This window comes from Cygnus atratus, chromosome 4 (genome assembly GCF_013377495.2).
Source record: "Cygnus atratus isolate AKBS03 ecotype Queensland, Australia chromosome 4, CAtr_DNAZoo_HiC_assembly, whole genome shotgun sequence".
In the NCBI taxonomy this organism is placed as follows: domain Eukaryota; kingdom Metazoa; phylum Chordata; class Aves; order Anseriformes; family Anatidae; genus Cygnus; species Cygnus atratus.
This window is the reverse complement of record NC_066365.1, coordinates 17,946,176-17,972,864: the sequence shown is the minus strand read 5'-3', so window position 1 is coordinate 17,972,864 and position 26,689 is coordinate 17,946,176. Positions and strand designations below refer to the sequence as shown.

Genomic DNA, 26,689 nt, shown 5'->3' with positions numbered 1-26,689 from the left:
CAGGAAACACATAAACTAAACATTTAAATACGTTTAAGGCATTTATACATTTTCAATTTCTAAGAAAATGTTCAGTAGTTACCATATTCTGTCAAGGGAGAATTGCGGCTATATTTGACAACAGGCAATCTGACAGTTCGTACAACTGTATGTATGTCCAAGGTTGATTTACCTCCAAAATAGGTCTGGAAAGGCCAGTATTTGGGGTGAATGATAGTCACTGCATTTCTTTTGATATTTTATAATACTGTAAGCCAGTTCATTAGCCACCACAGTAATTGTGTTGACTTCATTATTCCCATATATTAAAAAGTATTTTTTTTAAATGATTACGGCTTTGTTTATAAGTATATGTGTGTTTACACAGTGAAAGGCTCGTCTCCAGATCTGAACTACATCTCTGTACTAAATGATAAAAGAACAGTATTTAGGTGTCAAGGCAATATTGACACCTAGATGTCTAGCAAATTGTCTACTCAAGTATTTTTTTGGCAGTTGCATGACTAAGCATTCAATTTGGAAAGTTTTGTAGAACGTGGCTCTTGGATCTCTTCAGTTCTAGCTGCCTTATTAGGAGACATCATTCAGCAATGGAATTACCTTTTAAAAATAGTCTTGTTTTTTCCATTTTACTGGAAAAGAAATCTTTTGGTTCGCGTAGCATCCCTAAGTAAATCTGTTTGCTGAATGCCTGATCAGTCACTTAAAACTGTAGACAAGAACCATGAGTTATCTTCCTGATCACATTGTTTCCCTGAAATTGATTTAATGACTTTTCAATAACACCTTTAGGCTAAATTTTTTTTTTTCACTTCAGAAAAACCAATACACATCTGTAACTACTTATGTCTGGGTATGTTAGAACTTCCCTGGTGAAGTGTTTGCTTAAGAACAAGAGCACAATTTATTTGTGCAGTAAGTCAAAAACTGTAAGCTGTCTATGCACATAATCCTATGTGCACAGGTTCAGAAACCATCTAATTTAAGTAAATCTATGTGCTTTTTATTTAGTGATCTGCTTAGAGAACTAATATGAAAGTTGTCAAACAAGACATTTGGATGCTGATATATATGGAAAAGGTCCATTCTCTCTGAATGTAACTGGATGTAAAGGTTCCTCGCTACCTAGGTAGCTCACTGCATAACTTCTCTGTCTCATTCCACCTATACGAGAGTTTACCCACAAAAACATGGGCAATAAAATCATGAATCTTAAAAAGCTCCAAGAATTTCTGTTTTCACTCAAGAAACAAACAAACAAAAAAATGAAGGTGCCAGAAAGGTAGAACTTAATTTCTATAGGAAAAAGACTTTTTTCAGCATTACTTTTACCTCCTCTGGGTTTTTTCATTAAACATAGATATACTTACACATATATATATATATGTATACATGCATACATACCTGTAACTACAGCACTTCAGAAGAAAAGGTTCTGGATGTATTTTAAGTCCAAGCATATTGCATATTAAAGGTTTTACATCATCAGATTATGACCCTATTTGCACATGCAGCCTTGAAAGTTATCTTATTCTTTTTTTTTTTTCCTAGTAAATCCTGTATAAGAATACACCTTACTTCACTCAGACTTGCAGTACTCCATAATGCTCTCACTGTAGCTTCATCCTGTTCTGCTCTTCTTGTTGAAATCAGCCAACCATGTTTTCTGGTCCCAGACTAGGAATAATCTGGAAATGACCATGATACACAGATGTCTCCAGCTGGACAAATTTCTTCATGTTCTACTCAGTGTTTTTTGTTCCACCCAGTGTTTGCTTTCTTGTGTATTCATGACCCACCTGCCCCCTTTGTTCTGTTAAATGTTATTTTATAATACAAAAACAATTTTGTGGCTGGCACGGCACTTCTGTAAAGGTGTTCTGAAATTAATAATGGCACAATATATTGCAGTACGTAAAGTTTTACAAGGTTTTCTGACCAACCTGATAGATACATAGAACCCTCTCTCTCTATGCATATGTATACATATCAAAGATTTTGGTGCGTTGCTTTCTCCTTGATAGCCACTAGTTTTTTCCTGTGACAATATGCAATTCTTAGGCAATGTACAGTAATTACATTTTCTATGGAAGCCCCAGCTACTCGCTATGGAAATAAAAACTTGACCACATATGTATTTGTTCAACGACGCTGAAAGTGCAGTCTCTAGGAAGTATACATAACGTTGATTAGATTGCAATGTATACTTTCAGTTCAATAATGCACTCTTGTAAAAACACTCTTCAAAATTATTTAACTTCCCATGGTATAGTCTCAGAAGGTGCATAAAAAAATCTCCAGTGTTATCTTTTCCTGTCACATGACTAGTGCAAACAACAAAAAAAATTCTTATCTTTTTGTTTCTTTTCTCGTACTTTATAAAACAGCATAACCGGTTCAGTGCCCAGACATTAAAGGCTCCACTCGGAACAGATCGGCATTATATATTCAACTCTACAGAAAATGTTTCCACTATATAACAGGAAAGATTTAGCCATAAGGGTCTTCCAGTGGATGACGGCAGAGGATATTGTTTTCAGAAAAACCCTCCTCCATTGGGTGCCATCTAACCAGAAGAGCCCTCTGCTTGGTAGGGCTTGGGGAGTACTGCTGAGACCCGGGAACATTTTCCATAACAGGGCATCTTTTGGCTCAGAATACACCTCCTATATACTTAGCTGTACCATCCAAGTGCTTGTCCTTCAACTTAGCAGCTGTGATGAGCTAATTACAGTTTGATCTTGACCTACCCGTCACGTCAATAAAAATGCTTGATGCGTGTTTCAAACGTTTCAGGTATATTTGAGTAATCAGCGTACAGGCTACTTGAGAAATAGGTGCCATATAGGTTATTCAACTTTGATCTATTTCTTTGATTTAGCACTGCAATTAAGTAGATTTGGTTCAAAGAGAAAGCTCATTGGTTGATGTTTTACACTGATGTGATAATGTTTACACAGATGTGCTTTGAAATCTCGATTGTGGTGGATTTTTGGGTCCCACCACATGACAGGCTCCTGTTATCTGAAAGGTAAAATAATATAACATCTATCTGTAACTGCCTTCAGAGCAGGTCTGCCCGTGCTCTCTTCTGAGGTGATTTATCTGATCATTGTATTTAGCATTAGTTTTTTCAGTTTTAAATCCCTCCACAGTAAATCACTTGCTTTAAAGCGGCCTTTTTATAATTCAGGTGCACACAGGGGCAGTACTTAGGACTGCAATGATGAAAAGGTGTAGCGTTACCTGCTTTAAAGCACCTGCCAATTAATTAGCCCTATACTCTCCACAGCAAATAAAGCTAAGCAGTCAAATCCATTTGATCTCCCAGATTTAGACGGTGACTGAAAAGACCACGGAGCAAGACTGGAGAACTAATCTTTCATGATTCTCTACAACTTTTTTGTTTAAATGAAACCTTAGACCGCCAAGCAATTCTCTCAAACTTCTGAGAGAGTTAACTGCAAAAGATCTTTGCGTTTCGTACTTTAAAACCTTGTTTTAATATTGGCAAGGAACTGCATTGCGCATCTTGAATGCTAAGATGAGCCGTGCAGTTTGAGCCCTAAAATTCTTTATATATGATAGAAAAAGCAGCAAAAAAGGCAGAAGTTGAGTTCTTAGCTTTAATACACCATTGCTTTATCACTGCTAGTAATTAATGTGTTCCGCAAATAAATTTGCCTGTGTGAACCATTCTGCTTTTGTGTTGAAAAATGCATATGCTCAGCTGGAACAGGACAACAAGGTCCCACATTTTTTAATACATCATAGAAAAGATAACAGGGAGCTTTTGGGATATGACATTATCGTTAATTTGTGGCACTCGCAGACTTTGATAACGGTCCTGTTGCAAAACCCAAGGAAGGTGGACTAGATGGGCCATCTCTTGCTCTCTGTTTCTTCATGGGTGCAAGCTTTGAAAATATTTATCACAAACCACACGCCTGCCCATTTATGCTTTTAAGACCGATATACAAACGCCATAGATCAGTTTCATGTCATGTTAATGATAAATTAAATCCGAGGGAGAATTTGCAGAGGGGAAAACACCTCCCTGACTATGCCAATTTCTTTAAAAATTCCCCTCCTTGTAACTGAAGTGATAAAAGGAAAGGGTAATGCATGTACATTTTATTAGCGTTTCAGAAACAGGGAGCAAAGCTGTCAGATCTTTGTGTTTTTTTTCTTTCATGTGTGTCTGGGCAGGTCTAACCCTCAGGTAACGCCCTTTCTCCTTCTTCCCTCCTGCCTCTCCTTGCACCTGTCCACGTAATGCTCCAGCAGCTCCCACACGGGCCCCGCTGTGGACCCAGACCTGGTTCTGATCCTGATCCCGGTCCTGATCCTGGTTCTGGTCCTGGTCCTGGTCCTGATCCTGATCCTGGTCCTGATCCTGATTCTGATTGTGGTCCTGGTCCTGGTCCTGATTCCAGTTGTGGTCCTGGTCCTGGTTGTGGTCCTGGTTGTGGTCCTGGTCCTGGTCCTGTTCCTGATCCCGATCCCAGTCCAGGCCCTGGTTCTGGTCCTGGTTTAGGTCCTGGTCCTGATTCTGGTTGTGGTCCTGGTCCTGGTCCTGATCCTGGTCCCAATTCTGGTCCTAGTCCTGTTCCTGTTCCTGTTCGTGGTCCTGATCCTGGTCCTGGTCCTGATTCCGGTCCCAGTCCTCTTCCTGATCCCGGTCCTGGTCCTGTTCCTGATCCTGATTCCAGTCCCAGTTATGGTCCTGGTCCTGGTCCCAATCCTGGTCCCAGTCCTGGTCCTGGTTGTGGTCCCGGTCTTGGTCCTGGTCCTGGTCCTGGTCCAGGTCCTGATTCTGAGTCCTAGTCCTGATTCCTGGTCCTTGCCCAGGTCCTGGCCCTGGGTTGGGCACTGTCGACCAGCAGCAAAGGCACCTGTGCATGTGTATATGTGTGTGCATGTACGTGTGTGTGTGTACATATACGTGTATGTGTGTATGTGTGTGCGTATATGTGTGTATATGTGTATATGTGTGCATATATCTGTATGTGTGTGCATGTTTGACGTGTCTGTATGTGTGTGCGTACACATGTATATATGTGTGTACATATGTATACATGCATGTACGTGTGTGTGTGCGGCTGCATCTGTGCGTGCCCGCCCGGGGGCCGCCCCTGCCCTGCCCGTGCCCGTTCCCGTGCCCGTGCCCGTGCCTGTGCCCGTGCCTGTGCCGCCGCTCCCCGCTCCCCGCTCCCCGCTCCTCGCCGGGCTGGCCGGGCCGGGCCGGGCTGGAGGTGCGATGCGCGGGGCTCGAGGTTTACAATTTCAAACGCGGCCTCCCCGCCGCGGCCGCCATTAGCATATGTCAGGGGGCCCGCGGGCTATATATACCGGCGCGGGGCCGCGCCGCCGCCACCCCGCCGCCTGGCTCGCAGCGGCTCGGCTCGGCCCGACCCGGCCCCGCCGCGCCCCCCCCACATGCCCGGCAGCCGCCGCCCGCTCCTCCGCCGGCCCGCGACCCTCTGGCCCCGCTGCCCCATGGCTCCGCTGGCCGACGTGGGGCCCTTCCTGGGCGGCCTGGACGGCCTGGGGCAGCCGGTGGGCGCCCACTTCTTGCTGCCGCCCGCCGGGGAGCGCCCGGCGCTGCTGGGAGAGCGGCGGGCGGCGGCGGCGGCGGAGCGGGCGGGCGGCGGAGGGGCGGCAGCAGCGGCAGCGGCGGCGGCGGCCGCGGACCTGGCGCACTTGCAGGGCATCCTGAGGCGGCGGCAGCTCTACTGCCGCACCGGCTTCCACCTGCAGATCCTGCCCGACGGCAGCGTGCGCGGCACCCGCCAGGACCACAGCCTCTTCGGTAGGAGCCGGGGAGAGGGAGCGGGGGTCGGGGCAGGTGCCTGAGACGGGCACCGGGGGCAGGGAGCGCTGAGCATCCCCTCGGTGGGACGGGTGGAAAGCGGGCTGAGCTGAGCGCTCGGGGGCTCAGCCGCCTTCGGGTGCTTTGTTTTTAAACGGGACAAAAAGTTGGAGCTGAGGGACCCATCAATAACCCGAAACGAGGGGAAGGCAGCCCCGAAGTGTGCATGCTTCACCCAACAGCAGAGTGAATCCTAAACTGCAGCTGTAGGAGCTGCGCCTCCGAACAAACCTGCCGCTGTCAGCTCCGTGCGAGTTGTGGTGGGTATTGATTTAGCAGTCGTAAAAAGGTGATTAAAGTGCTTCCTATCGCCCTCCCCACAGCCAAAACAGCCCGCTGGAAGGGCTCGTAATTGCCTTTATAGCACGGGGATGTTTTCAGAAGTAGGAGAGCGGTAGTCAACGGAGTTCTTCTCAGAAGGGAGATTTCCGACAGCGTGTAAACACGAAATAAATCTTTGCTTAAAAAGAAGAAAAAAAAAGTTAGCCCCAGATCAAACATTCTCTGGGCTTTTTAGAAATGTTCTTCCTTTATTCTACCACCGCTCTCTGCAGGTCTGTCTGATGTGGTTGCTTTGTGGGTTGAATCACCTGCTTATTATAGGCTTGAAAAGAGCGGCTTTGAAAATGATACCAGAAAGACAAAATGCCTCCACCTCTTTTTCTGGGGCTTTGTGCTTTAGGAACTGGAACGCTAGTTTGATTTACATGCAATAGAGTTTTTAATGACCGCTCTTTGTAAAGGATTTATACTCTTTGCTGCTTGGTGAGATAACTAAGAAACCTGCCAAAGCTCAATTAAAAATCAAAACACTTGAAATTACTGGATAGTCCAGACAATCTGTCTGCCTTGCAGTGAAAATTGGTCCCGAATGAAAAAGAGCAGTCATAAATATAGCAAATAGACAAAAGGACTCAGTAAAAACCAAATACGCTATTTAAAACCACTTTCCTTAGATTGAGTTTCTTTTACTGTTTTGTGGTTTTGCTGTTGCACAGCAAAATCCTGGGTATGATTCTAGACCAGCTTCTTTTGAGGCTATGTTTACATTGTTAACAACTTCCAAAAAGCCGCTTCACACGTTCCCTTTCTTTCATGTTTTATATGTACTATAACCTGTGCATATCAATTGGTTAAATAGGCTGGCATATGCTTGCCAAACTGCAGGCTTCAAATAGAGCATCATCTCCCAAATACTTTAAATTATTAACATATATCCCATTTCGGGCAGATGTAAGATAAATAATTCTATAATCCAAGCATTAGCAAATAACCGGCATATTTCGTGCACATAAAAAGCCTGCACTGAAGATAGCAAGTTGTGTCAAGACGTGCAGGCCAATGGGCTAGATAAGATGTCTGGCAAATACTTTTTTTTTCCTGTGGGTAGATTCTGTTATATAAAATTCCCATCAGTACTTTGATTTCTATTCAAACGATCTAATAATGGAAGTGTTTTTTTAAGATAATACTATAGCAAAAGTAAAGTATATTTTCAGGTAATCCAAACCTATCTTCCAATGTTTGAGCAGGCAGCTTGGCAAATAGCGTCTAATCATTGCAGATTGCAACTGCATAGTACTGAAGGTTTTAGCCTGAGTGATGAATAAAAACCTTTCATCATCAAAGCAATTATATATATATAAAAAAAAGCTTTCTTTAAATAAAGTAGTATTCTTATACCTAGATGAGCATCTCAGGCTGCTTTCCTGTGAAAATGTTAAATATGTTTCCATACAGTATTCGAAATTTCAGAAAAAGTAGGCCATATTTTTATATATACATTTTCCACTTGCTTTCAACTACATTTTGAATGTTTTTATTGACTTTTGTCACACAAGCTGAATTAAAACAACCTCTTATTGTCTTATTTTTTTTCCTTTGTATATCAGGTATCCTTGAATTCATCAGTGTGGCAGTGGGACTTGTCAGTATCAGAGGTGTGGACAGTGGCCTTTACCTTGGAATGAACGAGAAGGGAGAACTCTATGGCTCTGTAAGTACTACTTTCACGTCAGTTTGTACATGTTGATGTTTTGATTCACTTATTAGCACTGTGCAAACACCTCTAGTGTATAGCTGAGGCAGTCCTAACTTTTAAAACGCTGACATCTTTTCCTGTTGAAATAAACAATGAATTCTTAAAGTGTACAATGTAACCTTGGTTACTAAAGATTTGATGGCAAAAGTTTCTCTATCTTAGATGCAGAGAACTGAAGAGAAACATTCCTCTTAAATTAAGACAAAAATAGCTAATTAAACTAGCCATTCAAAAAGCATTTAGGTTGCCTGGAATCTAATTTGCTTTTCATGAATACTGCAAATGTATCATAGAGTATACTCTATCACCAAAAACATGTAATGCAGGCGGAAAAAACTTGAAAGGATAGCTATGGAACAGTTAAACAACTATTAATATAGTACCCTGACTTATTTTATGTAGATAATGCTCCTTTACAGATCAGCAGAGGGTGCTTCCAGGTACCAGTTTTTAATGTAAAAGCAAACTTTCATAAGCTGGGAAAAAGAGGATAGCACCATGTATCACAGTTAGGTACCACTCTTATTTGAAAAATCGGAATGATGCAAAAATATCGTCAGTACCTGGAGACCCCAACGCTGGAATGCTTGTGCTTAAGAATGAAATTAAGCTTGTACTCATTACAGTTGATTTGTATATGTGGAATAACTTCAACATATGACTGCAAAATACAAGCTTTGAGTTTTCCAGTACCGTTAAGGGTCTCAGACTCTTCTCCTTCCAAGTCTTAAAACATTTAGAGAGAAGTTACTGTGTCTCTCCAGTTAATGCCTCTTCATCACTTCTGTTTCTATTGCTTCTAGGGCTGACCTAGACAGGTCAGTCCTAGACAGGTCAGGACTGACAGGTAATTTATTGCTTACCTGTAAGCGATTAATACCTTCTCTAAAAAAGCAGAAAAGTGTATATTATAATTTGTCACTTTCTTCATTAATCATCTGAATCCATAATGGGTTTTGGCCTAGAAGTATTGTAAAGGCTTTAAATGGGGTGACAATCAGTGTTTTGAACAAATATGAAATGGTGACCTGCTGGCATACTGCTGGCACTTGACCTAGACTAGTAATGACTTCTTAGAGACGGAGTTATCTAATGCCTGTTTAAATCCGAAATTTTGTATGTACATGTCCAGGTTTTAGAAGAAAAAGGGATAAATTAGCCTGCCAAACTCCATGGTGGGTCTACATACTCTTCTTGGGTTTGTTTTGTTAAAAATTAAATGAACAGTAAGGCAGCACAAAGCCTATGGCATTTTGTTTATTTTTATCATTTTTTCAACAGTGTGTTCAGATATCTAGCAACAACTTGACTTATTTTTCTTTGCTGTTTCTTTCTGTAGGAGAAACTAACTCCTGAGTGCATCTTCAGGGAACAGTTTGAGGAAAACTGGTACAACACTTACTCATCCAATGTGTACAAACATGGAGATTCGGGGCGGCGGTACTTCGTAGCACTTAACAAAGATGGTACTCCCAGAGATGGGGCAAGGTCCAAGAGACACCAGAAATTCACACATTTCCTGCCCCGCCCTGTGGATCCCGAAAGAGTTCCAGAACTGTACAAAGATGTGTTAGGATACAGCTGAGGAAGGAGGGAAGTTTGGAAAGAAAACCACACCAGATCTGTTTGATCTTGCCCCTTTATTCATGGCAATACCAGCGTGAGAAACATGGGTACTGGATTTGAAGAAGCTACTTTGTGATGGCCAAACCTCTAATTTCCAACGTTTGGATTTAGGAGACAAAGCCTTAAAGCTGAGAGTGGACCAGCCTCCTTCAAACCTGCCGAACTGTGTGGTAGCCAGTAACAAGACAGAAGTTGGAGTGTGACTTTCTTAAAAATAACAAACTCTTGGCAATTTCATCTGGATTACTTAGGGTCCATAAATTACCAAAAAAGTACCTACATCATATGGATCCAACAACAGCTGGGAGAAATAGAAAGAAATAAACTGTAAAATAGCTTCTTTAAAAAAGAAAAAATCCTGAGAACTGTGTATGAAGTTTTAGTGGCTTCACTTCAGTGATGGACCTTAGATGTCAATGCATCATAGTTGGAGCTGGAACTTTTATTCAGGATGGACCTATTTATACATCTCCAGATAGCATATATTTATTTTATATATTTATTTATTAAAGAGTTTATTTTTTACTGGGATATGAAGAGAATACTACAAGCCCCTAAACCCAATGAGAGATCATTTACAGTGCCAATATTTACTTCGAGTAGTGTCATGATACAGCAATGACATTACATTGCAGTGCATCCAAAACCTGGATATTCAGATTTCATTGTCTATCAGTTACGGAAAAGGTTATATTGTGTGCACATACCATTGCCTCATGACTATCCTTATTTTGGAAAGAATGTTTTGGTTTCTTGACCTATGAGAGTGCCTTACAGAACTGTATTGAATTCAAATGCACATTTAAAAAGGGAATTAAAAATGATTTTACTTTATTGGGTTTACTGTCATTTTTAAAGTGTCTCTTTGCACATTATATGTAACATTGCAAACATGAAACAATTATGAAGAGTGTATTACAGTTACCTCGAAAGGACAAGCAGTATTAGCTCTTGCAGTCTTGATTGAGATCTCATCATGCTTGATTTTTTTTTAAGTGACTCGTACTGTGTTTACTAAAACTCAAATAACTAAATGACTAGAATTCTCTGCATTACATCAAATTTTCATGTAGGATTATCATCACCGTGTAAGATGTTTCAACTATGTATCAATATGTTTAAGGGAAACAGTATTGGAGTAAGGAGTTTCTGATATTGCTGAATGGAAAGCTTCATGTGAGTAAAGGCTGTTTCTCCACTGAGTACAGAGGAGCCTAAGGAAATGACTTTTTAATCTTAATTTCTCCTTTAGGGAATAATTTGTGCAGCAGTTTTTGTGTGAATACTGTCAGCATAAAGATGAGCTAGGACTCTATGCTAGTTATAGCTATATGACAGGGAGATCACACCAATTTGGTTTACACTGATTTAATTCAGGACTGTCAGTTACAAAGCACAGAATCCTCTGAATATTGACTGACTCCATTCTCCATAAAAATACCAAGGGTTAACAACAGGCCCTGTATGGTTTAGCCCTAGCCCTGCTGAAGCTTGTTGTTGGATAATTGCCACCACCTCAGGAAAAAGGTCGGGGAAAAGGACTGGAGGGAGGAAAGGTGGACCAGGAGAGGGCAGCAATTTGTATGTGCTGCTGGAGGTGCTCTCACCTTTCTGCTGCCAGCTCTCCCAGTGGGCTCCAGGTCAAGATAACTCATTTGTGTTCAGTTTTGTGGAAGCATATATGGTTAAGTACTGCACCTGCATCATTTATATCAAATCAAGATATTAATGAAAAGCATTTTCCAGAACATAACACACGTGCTAACGCCATCGTTATACCAGGACTTCCAGTCTATAACGAGAAGTGGATGAGCATAGATTACTGAGGGACTCTGGACAAAATCATTTAACTTTCTGCCAGATAGAATTTGATTGCAGGCACACAAAAAAAAGATGTTTCAGCACTTTGTGACTAGCGATATGTAGCTTACTAAAGTTAAAGGCTTTGTTAAAATTTTCAGAGCAACAGGCAATGGAAGATCTGCTGTGCACTGAATAGAATTTACTAGAGTAATGTTGTAATGCATTTCAATTTACCATGAAATAACAATTTCATGGGTGACAATGAGTCCCATAATAGCAGTAATAGATCAATAAGTAAAGACATAAGTATATGCTTTAAATAGCTAATTTTTTTTCCTCTGTATGTTAAAAAATAATTTATTCCATGTAAATTGTAAGAAACCAGCGGCTGCTGCACAGGACATAGTCCCATGCATTTCTGGCAAACACACTCAGTGTTTAACTCAAACCAGTAAAAGAATTATTTTTCTTTGGATTAGCAGTTTACTGTGTTAATCAAACCATCTACTGGATCCAACCACCTAGACAGTACGTGGATGATGAAGAAGAACAGTGAAATATGCTTGTAATTTGCTTGCCCCACTCCAGTGTGAGATATACGCCAATAATCCTTGAACACAGCATAACACAGCAGGCACTGTGGTGACAAATGACAGTACAAAACCTTTAGAGCATTGGAAAGCTGTCACAATTTCCCTTTGCTGTTCTGGTGTATTTCCACTGAAGAAAAGTATTGCATTTTCCATTTCATTTTGCTCATAGTATTTATTTGCTTTTTGTTTTGAATTTTGTTTTTGAATTGAGAATTTTTAACAGTCATTAAAGCTTTTGTGGTAGTCTTCTAGCTAGGATATAGGAGAACCCAAGTGCCTCTGGAAATGGGTGTTTTTTATTAGATGAGCTGCTATAATTAGAAAAAGTGGACAGCTAGTCTAAAAGGCACATAGTCCTTTCATGGGTCTGAACCATTTGTCTTTGCATGGAGAAGTTTGGACAAGTCTGTATCGTCATGTTTTCTGCCATAAGCTTATTGGTGCTACCTTTCATGCTCAGGTGTGACAGCCAGCTTCACTGACTCTGTCTGAAAGTTCAAATCATTGCTATGGCCATGCACCCTGATAGCACTCCCGTTTTTTGCAGAATTTACTTTCCGATATGAGGGAGTCATTTAACAAGTGTATTTTCAATATAGCTTTTATTGCTAGCTATTTCCATTTCTTAACGTGCTTTGTCAACTCATTTTTCATAGCTATCCAATCTTCCTTGAGTAACTTTGTAAAGTTTTACCTAAACATAGATCTTTAACAGCAGCTATGGGTGTGATTTTTATTTTTTTTTTTATTTATTCTTTTTTTGAGTTTATGTTATCATACCTACTGTGGCTTTAGTTGTACCACTACAAGCCATTACATTTTCCTTACTCCTTTTTCTGTACAGTGATGAACTAAACTGAGGCAAGGCAGTTTTAGGCACTATAAATGCATCTTCAGTATTGCCTTAATATACTGGACCAAGCCTGTGTCATAAATACTGAGAATATACTTAAGTTTTGCTCATCTTGCTCCATACTGCAGAGAGATGCTAGCAGTAAGAATGCCTTTTAGAAATCTTCTTTTCAGTTGCTTTTTTTTTTTTTTTGCTTTTCATGTGAGGAAAACTATTAACTTCACTGATGTAATTAATTGGATTTTTTTTTTTTTTTTTTTTTTTTTTTTTTGTAGTGCAACCATTTGAAGACTCAGGTTATATGAATGTAACAATGGCTGTACAAGATCAGACAGTACCGCGTCTCCACTGCATGGGGAAGAGAGTAAGAATTAGAGAAGTGTTTATTCTCAGCATTCATTGCAGAACCCCAGCTAGGATTAGGACCTGAAGTCATTTCTCCCCTGGGTCCTTACCTTGGATGAGGTAGAAAAGTGAAGGAAACATTTCATGAAATTGAGGGTGGTGGAATTGCAGCCTTCCTGGATGTCTGTATTGACCTGCATTTTATCAGACATTTCTCTTAAAACAATTTCCTTTGCAGTAGTATATTCAACTGTTGTGGTGAAGCTGTAGTTGTTGGGGTGCATCTGGATGTATATGTACCTATCTCAGTACAAGGCAATATATTGCTAGAGAGAACACATTCTGAAGTTGTTATATGCCATCAAGTTGTTAATTAGGAAAATTTGGATTATGACATTAGTTTTAATTAAGTTTTGATAGCATTTTTTTTTCTTTTTTTTTTTTTCCCCAACACTTTTTTGTTACACTGTATGGATTCTTATCAGTCAGAGATTCACAGACAGAGAACAGAAAGGTGTAAAAACTTCTTGGGTGGAATGTATTTAACCATGGCATTGTTTTGGTAAGTTGTGCACAAATAAGAAAAAAAAAGAAATAATAATAATAAAAAAATAAAATAATAAAAATAATAATATTAATAATAAGAAAATAATAATAAAAAAGAAATAATAATAAAAAGAAAATTAAAAAAAAAGAAGAAATTAAAAAAAAAAGAAGAGAAGAGGTCAAACAGTTACTTCTATTGCCATTTGGAGAGAGATTAAGTTTCAAACAGAAATTGGTTGGCAGCTTGCCAAAATACCTATTTCATCTCTAACGTGATCAGATACTAGAATCATTCTGGAAGTTCAGGGGAAAGACAAAATACAGAATTAAAACAGTAGAGACAGTTGCTCTCTGTATTTTGACCATATCCAAAATACAATTGGTACTGCTCTCTTTTTATAGTAAATCTTTAGTAAATACAATTCATAGGGAAAGGAGTGAGAGTGTTAGAAGGTCAGTCTTTTGAAAATGAGGTTAATGAAAAGCTTCCTGTTGTAAAGTCTTTGCTTACATATTTTGTGTAATTATAGGAAAAATGAATCACAATTTCTTCAAACTTAAAATATCACAGGCCACATAATATTGCTTTCATGAATTACTTTCAAGTCATGAATTTTACTTAATGTATGAATAGACACCAAGTTAACTTGCATTTGCCTCCCAAATGGCATCTCTATATACAGAGGTCTACATTAGCATATGTTTGCAAAACATGCTTTTCAAATTACTTACGGGTGTTTCTTCTGTTCCTGGAAATAACAATTTCATCAGTTGAGTCCTTCAAGTAACAGGTTCATGTTTTTATTATTCACACAAGATCTTCCAGCCATCTCTAATTCAAGTTGCTATATGGTACCACTGACATGACCAAGGGTCTCCAGGTGGGTGGACTTGCCATAAAGTAGTTTCATCTATACATGGCTGAGATATCAGAAGTGATAGGAAACTGCTTACTTCTAAGATTTTAACAGTTGACCCCTGATTGCGCTGAAGCTTCTGGGTAGGATCATGAAATAATATTAGCTATTGAGTTATCAATATCCCAATAATGTTAATTCTGTCTTCTATTTTGCTGGAGCAGGAAAATATAATTTCTTTTCTGGAAGAAATATGGATGCAAGACAGTTGGCTGGAGCTTGGCATGAACAAAAGGGAGGTGAAATTGATAGAAAGGGGATTATTTGTAGGACTTTTGCACACACTGAGATGATTTTCACAATTTGTGAATTTCACAACACTAAAATATGGGTGTGTGCTTGTGGCCTACTATATTCCAGATACGATTTAGAGCTGGTTTTCATTTTTAAAATGTCAGATGATAGCTCTTCCTATTCAAGAAACTCACTGATGTGGTTCTACAGAGTTATGCTGTGTTGCTGGCCCTCTTGTCAAAATTTCAGAACTGCAGTTCTTAACAGACAGATCTGAAGCTTCTTCTTTTGTATGAAGACTGCTTGAGCTGCCCTGTATGATTTAGTGTAGGGATACCTGTTTTCCCAAGAATTTCTATTATGGAAGAATTCCATATCATGGAAGATTTCCTATTTTTGCTACAGTCTAATGCTTCTTTGATTAAGAAGTTAGTAAGGCTGCTTTGTCCAAACTATTCATAGTGAGCTAGAATCCAGTACTTAGCAGTCACAAAATGGTCAGCAAATGCTCTTAATTCTTTGCAATTACCTTCATACTTAAACTAAAAATTGCCAAACACTAAACCATAAACCCTGTGTGGTATAGTAGTTTCTCACACTTTCTCTTTCAGGTCACGATGCCATGTGTATATATTTCAAAATAATAAAGTTTCCTGAAGTGAGTTTTGTACTTTGTGAATGCTGAACACTGTAAGGTGCACTATGAAAGTGTCTGTCTCTAAATATGTCTTATGGCTGTATTCAAATACCACTGCAAGCACCACACAGCATTTGATTTGTTACTAGAAACTGAGTCCAAGATACCTGACTTTGTGTAATGGTTGTGGTTTTGTGGCTTATAACCTCATTTAACTCCTGAAGTTTACCGCAATGAGGAGGTAAATTCTTTTATCTAGGAATGTGTCTGCTAATCTTAACTATGCAGAGTGTTCTCAGCTGTTCTGACGATGGTGCTAAGCAAACAAGAATAACATAGAATATATACATATTTCTCTATGGTTTATTCATGACTTATAGACCTTGACAAGTTCAATTCTTCTAATTATAGGTTATTAGCAGAGTTCACCTTAGCCATTCTATCTACTTTACTGGCAATATTTCATATGGTGAGTCTGTCTTTTCTTAAAGCTCTTACCTCCTCTCACCTTCTTTTGGCCACTCTTAATGATGCATTTCCTATCCTTGAGCATCTCTGAGAGGTGATCCTTTGCAGCTCATCAATGCTCCTTAAAAGCCTGTTGCAAGAGAGCAAAGTAAGTTATATCTCATAACCAGGTATTGCTGATTATTTATTTATTTATTTATTTTGTCTTTGTTACTTTGGGAAATTAAGCACTGCATTCAGGGTCAAAAATGAAACCAATGTTGGCCTTGCGGTATACTAGCCCTTGCTATCTTTATATTTTTAGGCAGCTCCTTGACAGTATTTTAAATGAAAAGGTGACAGATGATGAACGACATATAGCACTCTCACATGTTTTCATACTAAAAAAGAGGTACTATTGTTTCAAAACAGCAAAGCTCTTTTATCTCATGAAGAAACTTCAATAGTTCTATGAAAGATTTGGTTGCTTAAAAAGTTGGTGACTGTGCCCATATGTTTTCATATGATTCTTTTATGATGCTGGCCAGCAATGATGAAATTAGCATGTTTTGATCTATATACAAGTTGTTCATAAAGAACTTGAAAGGAGTAGTTAGGAAAATCCAAGTGCTGAAACATTTAAGATGTACTTTCTGGTCTCACTTTTGTGTGATTGTCAGCCAGGGACTATCATGATCAAGGTAGCTTGCCAATTGCCTGCCGCAGATATAATATTTATTGCTGCAGTGGGGATTTCCTATCAGAGATCTGAAGACAGGCTTTTGTACATTGTTTCTCCTAGGTAACCTATACAAATCAGCAGAAGAGATCTGATTGTAAAGAAAAAGTAATCAAAAGATAGATATTTTTGATCTTTGGGTTTATTTGAACTTTTTTTTTTTTTTCCCCACCAAGTTTTCCTGCAGATACATTAAAAAGAGAGGGAAATTGGCTGGTTTTCCTTTCTATATAAAATCCATAACTGTGTAATATTATTAAAAATTAGTGTATTTTGTTACAGACTTACAAGGGATAGGATTTATTTTTCATGCTACCATGCAGAAGTAGATATATGCAGCTTACAGGGAAACTCATTTCTTTCACGTTTGTTGGAAATATATAGGAATACTTAGCTAATCAGTTACGTAATTGGCTAACATTTCTGCTTCTCGCTTCCTGAGACAGAGTTAAGCAGTGGTCCAGAGCACTGAGAATAACAGGACGGCTTTAACATACTCTGACCAATTCCCAGTCCCAAGTCCCCTGACTATTTGGCTCCATCTCCATTTTTCCTTTGCACAAACTATGCTTTTTTTCTGCTGATGGTTTTGCTACAGATGCTTATATTCTGTAGTGCTTCGTGTCAGAGGCACCTCTGGATTTTGAACAGCTGTCCCTGCTTTTGCAAAGAGGCATCTCTTGCTGCTCCCAAGGAAACCACTGCCTTGCCTCCATGGGACGTGCCAGCCCCCTTGCCCGAAGTGGCTCTCTTAGCCTGCAGCACTACCGCTGGTGCAATCCTGTGCAGAGATGCAGCTGAGGCTGGTGCAGGAGAGAGGGCATGCAATGCAGATAGTGCACTGCTCTGCACGGAGCAAAGGTGTGTGTGTGTGCAGCTGGGGGCGGCAGCAGCAGCCTGAGATCAAACTGCTTGACTAGCATTTAGCCCTTGGTTATATTGCTGGGAAGCAGGATCAGAAACTGTCTGCTCTGAAGCAAATCTCATTGGCTGTCTGTCCTTAAAAGGCAGATGAGCTTTTTTCTTTCAAAAACATTCAGTAAAATTACACACCACTTTCCATTTTCTCTGAACTACAGCACCCAAGGCCTTTTGTGGTACAGGTTTTCATACCCCTGAGCGTTCTCTATTTTACTTGCCAGCTAAATAGTCAAATGAGGGTGATTACTGGCAAACATACTGGTGTTTTTCTCATCCTCTACGAACTATATGGGGAGCATGAATTTATTTCATAGGAGATACTGATCAAACTATAGTTTGATAGTAACATTTTTTTTTTGTCACCAATGACTGATGATACAAAAATCTAAATACTTTGTACTATCTCTTCTGTCCTGTTCTGAGATATTTACTCATAGATAAAATGTAATATTAGCTATGTACTTAGATCTCAGATTTACCTCTGTAGTTTTTAATGTTTACAGTTTACACTTCTAAAATTTCCTAAATCTCTTTGTTGTCTCTAGCACATGAATGCTTTCCTAGTACTTTCAGAAAAGATTCTGTTCAAAGATTCTTTTTTTTTTTCTTTATAATTTGAAACATTGATGTATTAGTAAATGTGGATATGATAATATTATGTTTCAAATCTGAGTTAATATCTGATTGTGCCCAACGAGAAGACAAATTTTTCCTGAAGGTACTTCGACATAAAGGCATGATAGGACACATACCGCAGAGCCATTAGTGCTTCAGGTGCACTGGGAACTCCAGCCACCTATGATGCATCTTAAAAACTCATAAAACATGATCTGTAATATCTTATTGTTAGTACAATAATAATAATCCCAAATTTCATTTTTAAAGACCTCATTAAAAAGTTACATTTCTGCTTGCTATATTAAAGCTATCATGAGGAAAACAAAACAAACCAGAACAATTCCGTGCTATGTAGATGGAAAAACACAGGAAAAGGTGGGAAAATGTTTTTTTTTTTTTACATGTATTATCATTGCCAAGGTAACTGTTTTCTTGTTTTGCCTGTGTTCTTTCCTTTTATTTATTGTAGACTTATGTCACCCCATCACATTATGTGTAGACTTCCTGCTCCCAAGAGCCCAATGATAATGTTGGTTTGCAGGTTTCCAATTTCCTGGAACTGAGTAATTTGCAGATAAGGTGAAGCAGAAAATTAAATTAAGAGAATCCTATATTCTTAATGAAGTTTGAAAGGAAAAAATAGGGAGGCGAATAATCATGCTATTTTCAATACAGCAAAAACCAAGACAGGGAACCAATAAGACATTTCTATCCAAGACACAAACTTGTGGCAAAATCTGTGATATGCTTATACCAGTGTATAACACTGGGGATTAAAAAAAGGAAAACATGCTAATTTGACACTGATGGGAAAGTCCAGTCAGCTCTGATATTGTGCATAAATAACCACTAGCCTGAAGTAGGGTTTTGCAAAACATCCACTGTAGCCTTAGAAAGCCACCTTTCATAGAGATGCTTTCCAAACCTTCAGGGGAAATGCCAGTAAAGGACATGGCATTTTGATAACATGCCTTTCCAGAAGAATAGATGGAATTTTAAAGAACCCAAGCTTCTTAAAATGCTTGTCACATCAGGCACCATTTGAAAGATAGAAATCCCTCAAGGAATATTGGGAGATGAAAGCAGTCCACTTTCACACATTGTCTGAGACTTCTGTACACTGAAGGACAGTACAATATTAAAGAGGATGCTGGCTCTGATCAGGCACCTGCAGTATTAGTTCTGTAACCTTAAAAAGTATAATAAAAACAAAACAAAACAATACTTCAGTAACAGTGAAGACAGTGAGAGATGTAGAATACTTTTTAATTGGAATGATTTTTTCCCAGTACAAGTTCTGTTGTTATCAGAACAGCTGACCCCAAAGAAATGCCAAAGGGGAACTAGTGTGGTGCTTTACTATCAGTTTCCACTAGCAATACTGAAACCCTACTGATTCATTAAATAGTATAGTATTAATGTGAGAACAACCACTGAATTAAAAGACAAGATTATTCTTCAGAACCAGCAGCTTACCACTGGCCAGTCTTAAAAATCCATTACCGGAATGGTTGCATTAATAAACTCAAAATTGTCAATAGAGCAGACTATGAAGCCTAAACAGAAATTTATTAATATATTTGATTTACTTCACTACTGGTCATAACAACTGTTTACTGTTACCTTTCTTAGTTTTAGTGTCCCTTAATGCAGACATGTTTTTCTATTTTAATGCTCCATCTTCCTCTTTAATAGATAGTTATAGGAAAAAAGACATGTAAAGGAATTAGTTAAGAAAAAAATTCTGCAGATATGCTATCAGTTCTAGAAAAAGAACATCATCTGAAAAGTAGGACAGCAAGTCTGCACTATGGAGCAGCACAAACCAGATTTTAGGGTAGGAAACAGTACTGTAAAGCAGGCATAAACACCTCTGTTTAACTCTCAAATCTATGATATATGAAACATGATCCTCTAATAATCTCCAGCATTGCAAATGTTCTTGCTGCTGGGGACAACATATTAAACTAGTTCCAAACTTTTATCTGGAGCTGAATTGATTCACAGCTGGCCTAAGGATCAAAAGACCCTAAAAATTGTTTAACTTCTGTTTTGAATGTTACACTGCCATCTAATGAGGTAACTGTAAATTACATGAAAACCTTTCACTGTTTTGTCACGTTTTTGGAAGCAGATGGTACAATACAGGATACAACTTCAATATTAATGACATTTATAATAATAGGAATATAGCGTTATAGAATGAATAGAATTATACTAATAATTAACAGATGATATGGTAAGAGACTGGAAAAAAAGCTCATCTCTTACAGGTGCTATTGAAATAAAACACTGAGTTAAAAAAAATGTAATTAATAAAGTTTCCTCCAAAGGCAAGAAGAATAAAATAAATTAAATTTCATTTCACATGTTATAACAGATTTATTTTTTCCTGGATGTCAGATAGTCCTAGACAGTGTTTACAATGCCAGATGCTGTTTTCATAAAGTAGTGCACCTAAGGACCTGAATGAGTTTTGGGGATGAAGGCATAGGGAGTAGAGGCACCTGGTGTCTATTTGTAGCTATGCAATGTAGTTCTTGAATGAACTTGATAAGTCACTAAGGGAAAATCCTGCCCTACATCTGTCTGCACGAAAGTACTCAGACACTGCAGCTCTGCTGCATGGATGCTGAGACAGGATTAGGGGATCCCCCCAGGGCTCACAGTACTTCGTTTTCTGGGACTGTTGCAGGCCAGCTGGGATTCAGCCCTGTTTGGATTTCCCCCATACTGGTGACTCTGGGGGTCTTACAGAGCTCCAAAGTAGCTCGGTGGCAGTGCCGGGTGCAGGACTGAGAGTCCCAGCCATGAAAGATCCCCACTGCACTGGGGACGGTTCCTGTGGATGTGCACTTGGTGAGGAGAGAGCCTGTGCTCCTTTTCAGGTGTATCACGAGTAGCTGAAGGTCTGAGCGCTGATATCTTGTGTAGCCAAACAACCGGCAAGTGGGCTTTCAGTCTTGACAGCAAAGCCAAAAACCTGCTATTATTTCTAAATATCTACTTGCACTAAAAAGCCACCCTACTCTTAGCCTGCTTCCTACTACAGCAATACTAATCTGAAGTAACCCTATTAGTCATCTTGTTTGTTGAACAAACTCCATCATGAAGAATGCCTACAGATGTTAAAACACCTGACTAAAGGCAAACAAATAACATTACTGATATTTCTTCTAATTCACTACAGTGTATTTTTACTTCAGAGTGTAGCCGTTAATATTTATTTTACAGTCTAAGTTGGTATTACGCTAACATGGCCAAAATGTTAGTTGCTTGTGTTGTAATAATAAACACTTCGATATTCACCAGTGTTGTTGGGGTCAGTGAAACTTGACATAAACAAAGGGGGAAAAGGCACATACGCTAACAAGTATTAGAGTCTCACCAATCAACAATTCTGAGATCTGGCTTTTCTGTGAATGAGAGCATCTTGTTGATTTTATGAACATGAGGATCTTTGCAGAGGGAAGATCAAAGGGCTGCGTTATGTTTCAATGCATAACTTTATGGGACAGATGGAATCCACTCAGAGAGACCCATGACACTCAGGGCCAGATTATCAAAAGTATCAGACACTAAAACCTATTAGTGTGGTCAAACCTTTATTCCAACGCTGTCAGCCCTTTTTAGCTCTGTTTAAAGAGTCAATCTCCATTTTAACTACTGCAAAAGTTCAAATGGAGGTTAGAAGGATGGGCTATAGGAGGTGGCAAGCCAAAAGAAATATTGTTTGCCATTTCTTTGTTTCCACACAGATGTTGTTGAATGTTTGGGGATACAATTAGATAAATTTGGGCAGGTAACAAACATTAAAATTGTGCATGTCCTTGCCTCTGCAATCATTAAGCATGAAAAACATTTTTTGATTTGTCCACCTTGAAAACATTTCAGGAGTTTCTACCAAGTAACCCAAATACACTCTGGAAGAAAGGAGGGGTGAAATCACCATCTTACAAGCATCTCTCCAGATTTCTTAAATTCCCACCTTTGCCTATGTTTTGCTTGAAAATAGGTTGGCTGCTAAAGCCCTCATAAACTCTTTCTTTTTGAGGGGACTCCAAGCAGCATTCCTGGTATGAGTCCTAATGTGCTAAACTGCCTGTCTGCTCTAGAGTTATCCTTGAGGGAGATTTAACTATGAACATTTAGTTCCTTGACTGCACTGGCTTGTCTTGTAAGTACATGGTTTCTGTCTGCTACCCTTTCAAAGGAATTAGGTTCTTGCATCATAGCTCCATCAGCTAATGTAGCCTCAGGAGACCCCTTTCCAGACCCCAGCACTGTGCACACTGATTTTATGGAGGAGAAATATGAATTTGAAGTTGGCTAATAATGGTTTTGCAAAACATCTAAAAATTCTCCTAGTGTTATTGTAACTAGTACAAGAATATACAAATCTAAGTCATGTAATAACAACCACATGGGAGTCCAGCCTCCGTTTCCTATCACTTTTGAACACTCTTAAAGAGATCCTAATGAAACCCACGATCCTCTTCATCCATATCACTTCTTTTCTGAACAGTCAGCCTTTCTCAAATTGCTCTTAAGAAACCCTCTGTATTTAGGGCTTTCTCTGAGTTGCTTCCTGTGCCATATCAAGTGATGACAACTGATCATTGGGCTATTCATTGCTTAATTTATTCCTCTCTGGGGTCCAGGCTTTAAAAATAGATTACCTTAAATTGTAGCCAGCTCTTCAGCTAACTGAAGTGTCATAAGAATGAAGTTTAAGAACTCCCGCTGAGTAGTCCTGTAGATTTTTTTTCTAATATGGAGGCAAAGATGAAAAAAATGCAAATAAGCCGCACATTCAAATCAAGTTCCTGGTATTAGGCATTAAATGGGATCACCTATTTTTAAAACTGAACAATTTCTTTTAATCATCTTGCTGACAAAGTCACAGCTCCTGCTGCTGCTTTATTGATGTGATCATACCCTGGTATAGCTGAGATGTGGGTAAAACACATGGTTTACACAGACATAGCTGTACTGAGTTGAGTCCACAATCTCCACCTCAACCGCACTTTCTGCTGTACGAAGCAGAAGTCTTCCATGTATGCATTATCTCATTTTACTCTAGTATATAAATTTATTGGTTTTGAATTTATTTAGAACTTTGAAAGCAATAATGGAAGACACTAGAATATGGTTTCTACATGGAATGGTGAAAGAAGCAGAAGGGAACATTTACTTAAAATTACATGTAAACTCAGTTGCATTGATTTTCAGCCAGACAGCCAAGCTGCTTTTAACTACAATGGCAATTAACTTGTGTCGATTATGTTAAAAGTGATTGAAGACCTAATAAAGTCACTTTAATTTCTAGCATTGATTATGTCAGGAAGAAAAATTTCAAATATTCTGCTTTTTGAAGGACTGAAGAATAATGGTATGGAAGAACTGCTACAATATGGGCCCCTGTTCATGCTTTTGTGACACATAGACCCCATGCACTTCAGAGTGAAGACTCAGTGATCATGGACTGCAAAAACATTCCTAGCACATACCTTGGATCAGCTGTGGCTAGATGTCCTTTAATCACATCACAGCAGCCCTCTGAAAAGCAGGGAGAAAGATTATACCACTCATTTTTTTAGCAGCAAATGTCTGGTCAGATATAATAACATGTTAACACAAGCATTTTGACAGTCATAGAAAATAGTTCCACACAACTCATATGATTTATTTCCATAATTTTGTAGCTGTGATTAATCCTTTCTAGTATCACTAATAGTCTATCAGGTTAAATAGCCTTTAATATAATAAAATATTCACGTGGTAGATCTGGACAAGAAGGCAGGATGTAGTTTCTACTTCAAAACTGGGCTTTAACATCTTGTTTGATTGCATCATTCTGTTAGAATCCTCTCCTATTTTAAGTGAGGCATTTAAGAAGGAAGAAGAAAGGGTTAAAAACTACGCTCTCAAGCAGGTGTGTTGGTTAGCAAACCCTTTAGCTTACTTCTTGGCCCTCACACAGTGCAGGTGTTGAACATCAGCATTTTCATCCTGTTTGATATCTAGGCTTTGTGTTTGTCATCTGGGGACTTTTACATTAAATCTACAGGAAAACCCCCCTTGCTTTGTTGTTTTGGCTGAATAGGATAAAACAGAATTTATTTCTTACTGGTCTTAAGTTTAAAAAGGCTAGCACAGCTATGCCTGTCAATCTAAGAGGTGGAGGGTTTTTTTAACTTGATAGTTTATATTATTGTAGTTCTTCCCTTACACTAAGAGGTAAAGAACAGCAAGCTGACATTTAAATAAATGTGCAATTACTGATAAATAATGAGAAAAAATATGTAACAACCAAAGTATAAACATTTAATGCATACAGTAAATTTCTGAATTGATAAAAAAAATATGTCTAAAATTGGCTGAAAATCTGATAGAAGTGCTGGCAAAATAGAGAATACTTCTGCTTTGAGAAATAATTTTAATTCAATTAAATATGTTATTAAGGAACAAACATTAAAAGATACAAACAGCTTATCTAACTTTAAAATCCTTCCCATACGTAAAAGACATTTTATAAAAATATGCAAATCTTGTTCCCTTAGACCTGCAGAGGTTGTATGCCTTCAGTGCCAACAGAACCTGCACAGTAATTTCTTTTTCCCACCAGAGCAACTTTTAAGACATGCAGAAACCTACCACTGCCTCCTTCTGCTCCATCTGTTGTGAAGAAGAAAGTACAGCTGAAGGACTTTTGAATAGTTGTGGGACTTAGGCAGCTGCTGATTTAGTCCCTTCCTACTAACAGCATATTTCATTTTTTTGTGAAACTAATTTTGAACTGCTACTCATGACTTTATTTTGCGTGGAGACCATGCAGCGCAGAAACTAAGAGTTTAAGACATGTTTACCTTCCTTCAGGGACTTTTCCGAGATTGAACTACTCTGACAATGAGAATTGTCAAAGCAAACAAACAAATCAAAACCCAAACTCTTCCATTTGCAGCCAAACCAATTTCCGTGTTTTGTTTGTTTGTTTGTTTGTTTCTTACTTGCATTGCAATTATCAGCTTGTTGGTGGAAAAGGGTTTTCAGGAGAGCAATCTGGTGTGCCTGGGTAACATAGCAATAAGAAAAGCAAACAACTGGTTCACTTTCTGTCCCAGACATTTGGAGTTAAGTTGTCATTCTACCTCTGTGATGACTAGGAAATCCTCTTTTTTCTTAGTGAATTCCAGATAGCTGGTTTACTTTGACATTAGACATACACCAACAGCTTTGCAAAGTGTTAAGCAGTAACTACAGTTTCCTACATTTTATCAGCAAGAAGATATTTTGCTACCAGGTATTCTGGTCTTAAGCACCCCGGTACATTCCCCTGCTTGAATATTCATGTCATGCTTGTGATAATATAACAACACGTGGTTTTGGAGCTCTTCCACACAAACTGGTTTTGCCTTCTTTTTAACTTGTCAAATGCTGTTTAAATGTATTCAAAGACAACATTCCAAAAATACTGCCATGTTTGGCAATAATAGGCCAAAAATTTGTGGCATAAGTGTTTTTTTAAGCTGGTATTGCAAAGCACAGTAACATATTCTTATGCAAGGTCAAATTCTCTATTTCCCTCTCTGTGCCACTAAACTGAACAGAAAACCATGTCACTTACCTTACTGGAAATCTATAAAGCAATTAATTTGTTACTTGAAACCAATTCTATAGTCTTGACAAATCATCTCACCAAAAGTTACTGTATATATGGAAGGTTTTATTAGCTGTGTCATAAGCTCAAATAACTGAGAGGGGTTCAACTTGACTTTCTGTCATTTTCTTGTGATGTTTACTGCATTATCTCATCATCCAAATACTAGGCTTGGACATGGAAAGAGAATAAGTTTTATTTATGATTCATTTCCCTGTTTAAATCTTTTTAGTCATTACTATAATCTGTGTTTTCATAATAATACTTCGCACTTTAAGCGAAGATGCATTTTATCATCAGGTCAATGACATTGAAAGGATCTCGCTTTAAAACAGAGAAATTATCTCGATACATCAGAGCCTGCCTAGAACCTGCCCAGATGTCACTGGTACTTCATTATTCATTTTGGTAATGCTAACCAGCTGCCAATATAATGTCTGCTCTTGGAGTCCATTTGGGAATCCTCCCTCTCCTCAGATAATCAGACAAGTTTAACAATTGTTCTCTATTAGCAGACTGTTTTATTGCCCTGTGAAACCTAAACTGAAAGTTGCAAATGTTGTGCTTTGAATCACTTTCATGTCTCAACATGACTGACATGGAACGACTTCATTAACTTTCAGTAAAGTGCATTAGAAAAATTTTGAGCTTGAACTCAGGTGCCAAAAGGGGAGTACTGTTTTACCTTATTGCTAGAGTAGCCCTGATCTGAGTGTTGATAGCAATCACTATTTTAATTTCTATTATACTACCAATCTAACTTTTAAAAAGATTCTTTTCTTCAAAAAAGGTCTAAAAATATTTTGTTAAACTTACCTGATCGAATATATTTAGGAT

General features: G+C 38.7%; 1 protein-coding gene across 1 annotated transcript; it reads left to right on the top strand.

The window, feature by feature from the left end:
* Window positions 1-5,499: 5,499 nt before the first annotated feature.
* FGF20 (fibroblast growth factor 20) lies at window positions 5,500-9,498 on the top strand. Its single transcript, XM_035541098.2, has 3 exons — window positions 5,500-5,812; window positions 7,765-7,868; window positions 9,253-9,498. Exons 1-3 carry the CDS (start codon window positions 5,500-5,502, stop codon window positions 9,496-9,498), a joined length of 663 nt encoding a protein of 220 aa, XP_035396991.1.
* The last annotated feature ends 17,191 nt before the right edge of the window (window positions 9,499-26,689 follow it).

Coding starts and splice junctions, on each gene's coding strand:
- FGF20 (XM_035541098.2), top strand. CDS start 5,500: ATGGCTCCGCTGGCCGACGTGGGGCCCTTCCTGGGCGGCCTGGACGGC. Junction 5,813..7,764: donor CCAGGACCACAGCCTCTTCG/GTAGGAGCCGGG, acceptor TTTGTATATCAG/GTATCCTTGAATTCATCAGT. Junction 7,869..9,252: donor AGGGAGAACTCTATGGCTCT/GTAAGTACTACT, acceptor TTCTTTCTGTAG/GAGAAACTAACTCCTGAGTG.